Source organism: Cryptomeria japonica, chromosome 6, assembly GCF_030272615.1.
Source record: "Cryptomeria japonica chromosome 6, Sugi_1.0, whole genome shotgun sequence".
NCBI classification, from domain to species: domain Eukaryota; kingdom Viridiplantae; phylum Streptophyta; class Pinopsida; order Cupressales; family Cupressaceae; genus Cryptomeria; species Cryptomeria japonica.
The window spans coordinates 456,466,385-456,477,835 of NC_081410.1; the positions used below are offsets into that span (position 1 = coordinate 456,466,385).

At 37.5% G+C, this 11,451-nt stretch overlaps 1 protein-coding gene across 1 annotated transcript; it reads left to right on the plus strand.

Moving 5' to 3' along the window:
- The first annotated feature begins 507 nt into the window (after positions 1 to 507).
- On the plus strand, positions 508 to 2,738 carry LOC131051029 (uncharacterized). Its single transcript, XM_057985374.2, has 2 exons — positions 508 to 561; positions 2,361 to 2,738. The coding sequence occupies exons 1-2, from the start codon at positions 508 to 510 to the stop codon at positions 2,736 to 2,738; spliced, it is 432 nt and encodes a 143-aa protein (XP_057841357.2).
- Positions 2,739 to 11,451: the final 8,713 nt, after the last annotated feature.

Below are 11,451 nucleotides of genomic sequence, written 5' to 3' on the forward strand. Positions count from 1 at the left end.
AGTCAATGAATAGGAGAGTTACGATCACATAGACTCCTTGTCCACTTATGTCTTTAGAAAGCATAAAGGATTTATAACATCGTGGAGGATGATGAGGTTATGCCTCATTAATCCAAATTTAATGCATTGAATTGCATCCTTGATTGTGTGTTACTATGTAATAAAAGAGTATGTTCTAGAACATGACTCCTATAGGGTTAGTCATTATTTCTATTTTTCTCTTATTGAATAAGTCACCTTGGTATTAGGGAAGAGTGACATCTATTTAGGTTCAGTTAGAAGAAGTAAATGATCCACTTCCTATAATTTCTTTAAAAAGGGGAAGTGTCATTTCAGTTAGGATCTTCTAAACTACGAGTTAAGTTATTTTTCATTTACCAATTACTTAATGATATAACTATAGACAATACACATAATAAGTGATACTATATCTTTTGCATACTTCTAATCTTTTTATCTTGAATATGAGTTATGAATGAGAATAAGAAATGACTGTTATTCCTTGAAATGGCATATTGTTACTTTTCAAAGATTGCACTCCTCAAGCAAGGGCCACTTGAGGTACTGTAATCATCCTTTCTCTTTTTTGTATTTAGTTTATTTATGAATGTAGTAGATAGATTGTTGTTAGTTTCTTAATTATTGTTAAAGTTATCGTTATGGTTTGTTAGTATTGTTTGTACTTAGAGTCTCGGTTGCAACCAAACTGTCACTTTATCATATTATGAATTATTACCCACAACCATTGTTGAGTCACCTATAAAAATTATTGTATCATATAGTTTCTAGTTCCAAAACTATTCATGCTTTCATTAGTTAGTGTTTTCTATAGGAGTTGAGAAAATACAACACCACAGAGCCCAAATAATCTCTGCAAGCTGAAAAACCTGTTACAAGGAGAAGCAATGAAGCAAATCACAAAAGGAAAGAATACACAGGAAAAATATGCTCCAAAAGATGAGAGCTCAATAATAATCCTTCTTCATACAATGAAAAGAAATAACTCAACCTTTAATAGGTCAAGAAACCCTAAAAGGGAAAACCTAGGTTTGCACATAATAATTAATTATATGCACCTAAAGTTAGCTTAATTGTAAAAGAGATAAAGGGAACTTAAATAATTAAACAAATAATATTTAATTAATCAAGTAAATACCCGAATACTCTAACACCCCCCCTTAAGCTAGACTTAGGGAGAAGCTAAAACCTAGAACAGCTACTAAAAGCAATAAAGATGGGTCTCGGTAACAAGGCCTGATTAGGTACCCAAATACAATGAAATCTCTATGAAACTGGAGAAATAGAGAAAACCACGTAGGAACAAAACTCTACTCCAAAAAGAGATGGAAAAGAACACCATTGAAGCATGAAGAACCTGCAAACTCTGTCGAAGAATAACTGCTGACCTGAAGAACCTCCACTGAAATAGAACATGACCAGGTAGAGAAGACTATAATCTATATGAGTGCCCTCAAATGACACTACTCAAATCATAAGGCAAACAAGGCAAAAACAACTGAAATTGAAGATACAGATGGCATGAAATACCAAAGCCTGAAGAGCTGATCAATTGAACCATGGAAGCATTAGAACCAACATGATAAACCTCCCCATAATGCGGAAGTGGAAGAGGGACAGGAACACTGAAAAGGACAACCAAAAACAACTACATGACGAAGAACCAAGAACATCAAAGGTCTTGAGACACATCATCATGAGGCGAATGTCGTGGAAGGAACACTCACTAGACAAAGGAAGATAGCAAACAACAGGCAAACATCAACCCCCTCATGGCACTTGATCAATAGTGCATGTACAACAAGACACAAGATATGCAAGATTCCAAGTAAAAAATACATGATGGCACTTTATCTTAGTGTGTTTGCATAAATACAAGCTACAATGATAAGAAGACTGGAAATAGAAATGTGAACCAAAATAGAGACATCCTACTCAGAGAAGAGATCCCAGGACCTGAAACAACCACGATATCCACCAGAGTGCTGAAAAGAAAAAAAATGAATAAAATATGCATGGAGTAGAATCTGGAAATAAAACTCAGATGGCTGGAAAGTACACAGCACACGCTTTCCAAAAATATAAAATTTTCAAAAATAGAGGTCGGATGCTCATTCTATGGCTCCCGGAGTGCAAAACCTAGACCTCACTTTGACTGGAAAAAAACACACTCAAATAGAAAAATTGGGAAAAAATACCACCATGAGGTCGACTTTGGAACCATCTTTCCGACGCCTATTCGTTTTTGAAAAAATGACTCCGTATGCCCAAGATAGGGCCAAAAAATAAAACCCCCCCTGAAAAAGCCAAAAAAGGGAGTCTAGTGGCTTGTTTGGGTGGAGGTGGCCAGGGAGCGGTGCTCTGGTGGTGCTCCGGTGGCAGCCTGGTGGTGGCTCGGTGGTAGGGCGGAGCCTCCTCGGGGGCTGGGCGGAGCGGAGCCAAGGGGCCGGGCTGCGGAGGAGGTCGGGCCGGGTGACGGAGGAGTTCGAGCTGAGTGGCGGAAGTCGGCGGCGGGGAGGCCGGGCCGGGTGGCGGCTGAGGAGCTGGGGGCCGCAGGGAGCGGAGGGCGGGGGCTGCAAGGAGCGGAGGCCGGGGGCTGCAGGCGGCGGCAAGCCGGGGAGCTAGGGGCCGCAGGAGGTGGCGGGGTCACCGGAGGTCGACAGCACGGGGTCGCCAAAGGGGGCCGGGCCGGCGGGGGTCGGCAGTTCCCAAAAGTGTAGGGAGGCCGGTAGGGGTGCGGGGCCTGAGGTCCTGCATGGTGGCAGGGGGCCCCACGATACCCTGCATTCCAAAAAAAACAAATTTTTTTTAAAACCTTATTTTTTTCCTTTGCTTTTTTTTTCAAGAAATTTTTTTAATTAAAAAGAAAAAATTCGGCCTACATGTCGTAAAAAGGCAAAAAAAAAAAATTTCATTTTTTCTCGATTTGCGTGCCAGGGTCGTACGACCTGGATCTGAGAAAAAAAATTCACCCAGAGGCTCAGGAACCAAAATAGGTTGAATTTTATATGACCATAGGGGTTTTCGGGCCTTCTGAGCATGATGGTGAGGTCCGTTTAGGCCCAAAGTGCTCAGAAAAAAAGCTCAAACCCTAGGTACATAAAAAATTCCTGAAACCCCAGATTTGCTTCCAAAGCCAAAAATTCTCAAAACAAGAACAGGTAGCTGCAGATCTGAAGCTTTGATACCATATAGGAGTTGAGAAAATACAACACCATAGGAGCCCAAATAATCTCTGCAAGTTGAAAAACCTGTTACAAGGAGAAGCAATGAAGCAAATCACAGAAGGAAAGAATACACAGGAAAAATATGCTCCAAAAGATGAGAGCTCAATAATAATCCTTCTTCATACAATGAAAAGAAAGAACTCAACCTTTAATAGGTCAAGAAACCCTAAAAGGGAAAACCTAGGTTTGCACATAATAATTAATTATATGCACCTAAAGTTAGCTTAAGTGTAAAAGAGATAAAGGGAACTTAAATAATTAAACAAATAATGTTTAATTAATCAAGTAAATACCCGAATACTCTAACATTTTCATTCATGTAATGATAGGAAGCTTGAGAACTCCTTTCCTGCATACATAGTGTTAGCACCATCTTTGAAGATATGTCATTGTTCGATAATTAAGTGAATCCTCCACTTAGGACATTAAGGTACCCCCTTGACCATTTCAACCAGACTGAATGCATGACATACTACACGAACTCTATGTATATAGTGGAGACTAGTCACCCATGTCCTTTTATTATAATCATTAATAAATACAAATTTGGAAATTGAAGGAACGTTAATAGTTCAAATACATCGTAATGGATTAATTAAAATACCCTATAATATTTATGAGAGCTAGAGCAAAATTGAATAGAATTTTATTTTTTCATATACACAATGTTCATAAAAATCAAGTTCAAGATTATAGTAATTTAATCCCTCAAGAAGGTTTCTATTTTTTAGGGTCCTTAAAGTCTTCCAACCTATGTGACCATCATTGTTCTATCTATTGGTAACTTAGTCTTTAACGAATGAGCACTCTTAAGTACCTAAAAAGAATAACCATTAGTAGTAGACACAACACTCTTCTTTGTTTCTATTTCTAATGGTGAAGATAAAGAATATCTAGATCTCTTCATTTTGGGAATTGAAGAACTATCATGCTAAGCTATGCATGCATTTAGCTAAAATGGGGTGTTAAACTAAAATCCCTTAGAAAGAAACATATCCTCTTTGACCATCTTGCACCCTCCACTTAATAAAACATTCTACACACCTACATCATTTTGTTTACAAATACAAAGTAGGTTTCATATTGAACCGAGTGTATGTGGTACACCATCGATCCCCTTTAGTCATCCATCAAGGAATTGAATCAAGAATCTACCACGGTCAATAACCTTTAGATGAGAATTATTTATAAGGTGCACCTTTCCACCATTATATTATTCATATTTTATAAAACCAACCTCAATGTAATGTCATGTTGAAAGAGGAGACAAAGTCTATCGACTAGACACCTTCTGATGCGTGAGTAGCCAAGGAAACAATAAAATAAAAACCTTAATCCTAGGAGGATCTCTCAAACTCGATATCAAAATCTACCTATAGTCTCTTCTTAAGTGTCAGATCTATTGTTTTTTGAATATTTCACCTTGAATTTACTAGGAGATTTGGATCTCCCATAATATTTGAATCTAGACTTATCTTCTTTTCTGTGTTCTCATAGTGTTCTTTGGATCTTCCAAAAACTACAAGGGACTACCTATTCAACTCAAAATTCTTCCTTCTTGTTTCTTTAGAAAGAAAAGACACATCCATTTTGTCCATCTTAAACTTGGTGATAGTGTGGCCGTAACTAGTGTTGGCATTTTGATGATGTTTTGATTGTCATCGATGGAAACACACTTTCTTAATGTATGAGTTATGCTCAACCGGTAATTGTTCCAACTGGTATTATGTACTATAGTCTTTAGACTATAGGTGTTTTGTAGAAGATGTTTACCGGTCACAAATTGACTGAAGACCTCAAGCAGTATGGAGAACTCAAGTGGTATGAATACCTCAAGCGGTTCGAGGATCTCAAATGGTATGAAGGAATAAAGTGGTAGTTAACATTTTCCAGTCTTCACTTTTGACAACCGGTAATCGGTATATTGTATGAACCGGTATTACTCTGTGATGAGTTACCAACCAGTATTTCTGTGATGGGTTATCATCCACCGACACTTTGGTGGTGATTTTGTGCCATGTTACCAAATGTGTCTAGATACACTGAACCTAGGAACTTGTAGTTAAATCCTATTGGACTGACATGAAATTAGTTTCCTTTATAAGGACATCATGTCTAGGGTTTGCATATATGGGAGAGATGTATGATGTATGAAAAGGTTATGTGCGATCTTTGCAAAGAAGATTAAGTCTGTGTGAAGAGATAGAGTGTGGAGATATTGAAGACTAAAGTAATGCTGAAATGAATTAACAATGAACTATTAAGGATCTAACCAAGCATACTGTGCTAGTATCTAGATCACTCACTTGTTGATTACTCACATCTTCGACAAGTCTGAAACCCTTAACTGGGTAGGCCTAGCAAAGCCTTTGTAAATCCTCTAACAAGGTGGTTCACAACTGTGGATCTAAAATCCTCTCACAAGGTAGTCTTTAACAAGACTTATCTCCTAACAGAGATCTAGATTCCTAACAGGATCTGTTCTAGTAAAGAACATTGTATGACCTTAACCGGTCTGGTTTCTATTATGTAGATAGTTACTTGTGAGTTTTTGCTCACCGTGGTTTTTCCCATTTGGGTTTCCTCAAATATCTTATGTTATGGTGATTGTGGTTTTGTGGGTGAATGCTTTATTTGCTATTTGGTTTGCATTTATCTTAATTGGTTTATTAGTGAATCTTTTATACCAGTTATCTGCTAAAATGTTTAGAAGTTTGAGTACAATATTTTTTAGTATACTAATTCACCCCCCCTCTTAGTATTCATCAATAACTAGGTGGTCCCACAATTTGGAAAACAACACAACAATGCAATGCATTGGTTCTCCTTCATTTACACAAACATAGAATGCATCTATAAATATATAATACTAGAGGAGTTTAGATTTTTGGCCATAGACCCACCATCCTCCTTATTTAGGGTATACAACTTCTTTTTCAAAAAATGTTTATTCATAAGGGATTTAGCCTAATAAATTTCTCCAAGATTATTCCAAAGACTCATTGTAGTAGTCTTTTCATGCACGTTCAACAACACTAAACCATTCAAATCGAGTCTAATAAGACCCCTTATTATCTATATTATCTCAATCATCTTGTGATGTAACTACATTTGGATCTTGATACTACAACCCATAGATCTTAGTCTACAAGCACATCCTCCATATTGAGCTTCCATAACTCAAAGTTTGTTCCTATAACTTTTCCATCTCTATTTTTTTATGTTCTTCTCATATCGTCTTACAATAAGATCAAATCCCTCTTTGTGCAAGCCCCCACTCAAATGAAGATTAGTACAAAAAACCCTCAACTCAAAACGTAGAATTTGAGGTGATTATAATATAATACTAGATAAACTAATAAAAGGTGCATGGAAATACTTTATACACTAAAATTTTAAAGAGAGTGTTGTCCATAATTAATTTTTTTTTAACAATTATTAAAAATAAGAAACATATATAACATAAAATACATAACAAAGGTGTATGTGGGAAAACTTATTTCAAAAGACAAACCCTAGACTCCAAAGCAACCTAATATATTATTTAGTAATCAACATAGTTACAATACCCTTGTAGAGAAACCATTAAAAATAGTTTCACTAACCAAAGATCTAGAGGAATTGTGTAATGTCCCTACTAGTTAGAGATCATTGTCCTGCAAAACAAATTGTTAGAAAGCAACAAATATATATATGTAACTAATCTAATTTGCAATTAAACTTCAATTATTTAATTAAAACTAATCTCAATTCTTTTTTAATAAAAAGGATATGAGTGCAGTACTGGGACATGTCCTTAGGCGACTGTGAAGCTTGCCAAGCCATACCAGGAAATCGAAGGGTAATTCGATTCCTGTCTTGGATGTAACATCTTACATCCAAGCCTACCAAGGAAGACCATCATATATGATCAATTCCTTGCCTTGGATGATGCATTTCATCATCCAAGTCTACCAGAGAGGACTGACCAGATCCATCTCTTCTTGGATGAGTTTTTGTCACCAAAGCCATAACATATATGCATATAGATACTCAATATATACTGCCTACCAGGGATTATCATAATCCCTGCATTAGGCTAAGGAACTTTCCTCCCGATAGCCTCCATCATATAGGCACATTATTCATATTACATTCTACAATTCATTATCATTTTTCATTCCATAATTTACATTTACATATTCCTTAATTCTCTTTATTGACCCTAGATATATATAAGTATTCTGCATACATACCTATATTCATTGCTAAATACACATAAGATAATATCCAATAATATATTCAGAAATATTCAGTAACATATATTAAAAAATATTCATTAACATATATTCTTTAACATATATTCAGAGATATTCATTATTATATATGTGTGTGTGTGGCACACACATCCACACACACATATACTCTGTGACCCATAAACATCTCTTACCTATCGCAGTCTGCAGCCGCAGTGTAGTTCGTAGCTCGCAACCCGCAGTTCTAGTTGGTATCCCGTAGTGTCACTTGCTATCCTCTCGTCTACCTTCCTCCCCCACCCCCTTCATTCTATGGAGACCTTCCTTTATATCCCATGGAGGGGGAGGGCCGCGTCCCACCACGGGGTCCCTTCCATAGGAAGGGGTGTGACGGTGGTCGCAGCCCAGGCTGTGACCCTCGTCCCACAAATTCCTACGGGGGGGCCACCATGGTGTTTAGCTCCCCATGTTGGGTTATATCCCACGTTAACATACTTAATATACTAACCTTTACTTTATACGATCCTCCATTCATTTAATATTTCAGCATTATTTAATATATTAAATAATAATAATAACATTATTTGATCATTTATTTATATTAACCTCATTTAATTGTTTAACATTAATTAATAATCTATTTCCTCTTTAATACATTATTTTAATAATTGATTTCTTTTATATATTTCTTTTATAATTAATTTCTTTATTTTATATATGATATTATCCTTATTGGAATATTTATAAGGTTTACATTAGGTGATACCGTAGGGGGTTATCACAGTCCCTCCATCTCAATTTTGCTTGTCCTCGAGCATTTTTAGATCCTCCTCTTTTTCCCAAGTAGCATCCTCATTTGGGAGATTCCTCCATTTAATCAAGTGTTTGGTAATGGTTCGATTTCTAAGCTCCCTTTTCTGCGTATCCAGAATGATCTCAGGGTACAGAGTGAGTTTCCCTTCATCATCTAGGGGAGGTAGTTCACTGCATGGAGCCAAGTGTTTCCTGAGAACCTTTTTAAGTTGGGAGACATGGAACACATTATGTATTTTATTGTCTTTGGGGAGTTCTATCTCATAAGCTACTTCCCCAATCCTTCGAATTACCTTGTAGGGTCCATAGAACCGGGGTTTCAATTTTTCAGTCCCATTCTTCTTGAGGGTAGATTGTTTATATGGTTGTAGCCTTAAAAATTCCAGATCTCCAGCCTTGAACGTCCTTTCCATACGCTTCCGATCTGCATAGATCTTTTGTTGATTTTGGGCTTGTTGTAAATTCTCTTTCAAGGCCTTCATGATGTCCCTACTCTGTTGAACAAAATCTTGTGCCCTTGGCACTTTGCTTTCTTGGGTTATTAATTCCCCAAAGCTTGTGGCCGCATAGCCGTACAAGGCTTGGAAAGGACTCATCCCTATTGACATGTGGTGTGTTGTGTTGTAACAATATTCTCCTAAGTGTAGCCACTTAACCCAAGCAGTTTGTTGCCTTGTAACATAATTCCTTAGGTAGCCCTCTATCCATTTGTTCACTATCTCAGTTTTCTCGTCCGTTTGGGGATGGTAATTGGTACTAGGGGTCAAGACTGTTCCTGCCATTCTGAAGAGTTCCTGCCAAAATTGGCTAATAAACTTGCTATCTCTGTCACTGACAATATTTAGGTGAGTCTGTGGACTCTGAAAATTTCCCTGAAGAATAGATTGGCTATTTGGTAGGCTTTGTATTCTATGGAGACTATAAGGAAATGGGCATACTTCATGAGCCTATCTACTACCACAAAATTGCTATCCTTTCCTTGTGTCCTTGGCAACCCTGTTATGAAATCCATAGAAATGCTCTCCCACTTTTGATCGGGAATAGGTAATGGTTGAAGCAACCCAACTGAGTGGGTGAGTTCAGTTTTATTGCGTTGACAAGTTAGGCACTCTTTTACATATTTTTGGACATCTCTTTTTTGGTCTTTCCATGCATAGTTTTCCCTATAAGTCTTATAGTATCCTTGATGTCCTACCAGGGGGTTATCATGGAATTCTTTTAGGATTTTTCTTATGAATTTGGTATGGGGGGTCAAGTATACCCTTCCCTTATACAAGATGAGATCTCCCCTAACTTTAAAATCTTCATTGGGAAGGTTTCCCTCCAAGATTTCCTTTGCTTGTGGATCTTGGTCATATTCATTAAGGATTTCTTCCGTCCAGTCCTTTGAGATGCTGGTAAGGGTATTGAGGTGGGCTCTTCGAGATAATGCATCTGTTGCCCCATTATTCATCCCTTTTACATATTCTATATCAAAGTTGTAGGCTTGTATTTTGCTCACCTATTTTTGTTGCCTATCATTAAGATCCTTTTGTCTCAAGAAGAAGCATAGACTTTTATGATCGATTTTCACACCAAACTTCCCACAGACAAGTTATTGGAAAAATTTGGCCAAGGCATGCATTATGGCTAGTATTTCTTTGTCATAAATAGAGTAGTTTCTTTCTACTTCGGTAAGTTTACGGCTCTCAAAATCCAGGGGGTGTTTCTTTTGCATGAGTACTGCCCCAATTCCCTCCCCGAATGCATCACAATGTAGATCAAAAGGTATAAAGAAGTCAGGAATGGCTAATACTGGACATGTGCTCATGGTTATTTTAAGTTGTTCAAAAGCTTGTTGGGCTTGGTCATTCCATGCAAAAGCCCCTTTCTTAGTTAGATCAGTAAGGGGTGCTGCAATCTTGGAGAACCCTTTTACAAAATGTCAATAGTAGCTGCATAGTCCCACAAATCCCCTTAATTCTGTTAAGGTTCTAGGGGTGGGCCATTCCTTGATGGCCCTGATCTTTTCTTCATCCACACATACTCTGGCCTCACTAATTTTGTGTCCTAGGTAGATGATTTCTTTCATCGCAAATTTGCATTTGGAGACTTTGGCATATAATGATTCAGACTCAAGAATATTTAATACCTCCTCAATGTGTTAGAGATGTTCTTCCCATGTCTTGTTGTAAATAAGTATATCATCAAAGAATATTAGAAGAAATTTCCTCAATTGTTTCCTGAACGTATGATTCATGCATGATTGGAAGGTGGCTGGAGCGTTAGTGAGACCAAATGGGAGGACCAAAAACTCGAAATGCCCATAGTGACATCTGAATGTTGTTTTGGGAATATCCTCTTCCGTCATTCTAATTTGATGGTATCCTGACCTTAGATTAGTTTTAGAGAAATATCTTGCTCCGTGTAGTTCATCCATTAGTTTGTCAATTCTCGAAATAGGGTATCTATTTTTTATAGTCTTTTTATTTAGGGCCCGGTAATCTATGCACATTCTCACCGTCCCATCTTTCTTCTTGACCAATACCACTGATGAACTAAAGGGGTTGCTGCTTGGTTGGATGTGTCCTATTTCTAATAACTCTTTTATGGTTTTTTCAATCTCCTCTTTGAATTTGTGGGGGTGGCGGTAAGGAGTGGTAATGACAGGTTTTTCTCCTTCTTCTAGTTCAATGGAGTGTTCAAATCCCCTTTTTGGTGGTAAGCCCAGGGGAATGTCTTCGAAGACTTTTTTGTGTCTCCTAAGGATGGGTTGTATATCACTATGAATGATTTGACCTTCGATCAAATATTTATCCAAGACCATACATTGGGTGACCCACTCTCCTTGATCATGCCTAAGGATTTTCTCCATTTTATTACATGATACTATCCTTCGAGAGCCATCGGGAATTCCTTTTAATGTTATCTCTCTCCCTTCATGTTGGAAGCATATCTCCCGATTTGGACTGTCCATAGTGAACCGTCCCAATGAGTTTATCCATGACATCCCCAAAATGATTTCGTTCTCTAAGTTCACCACAAAAAAGTTCCTCTTAATTGTATGTCCCCCCAAGGTGACTTCCAATTGAGGTATAATTTTAGTGCACTTGTCTATGACTCTGTTGCCCATGATCACTTCAAACCCTCCAAACTCTTGAGTTTTTAACCTTCTCTTT

Excerpts from the sequence above, each read along its gene's own strand:
- LOC131051029 (XM_057985374.2), top strand. The coding sequence starts at position 508 with ATGGCATATTGTTACTTTTCAAAGATTGCACTCCTCAAGCAAGGGCCA. Across the intron at positions 562-2,360 it reads TCAAGCAAGGGCCACTTGAG|GTGGCCAGGGAGCGGTGCTC; the intron begins GTACTGTAATCA and ends GTTTGGGTGGAG.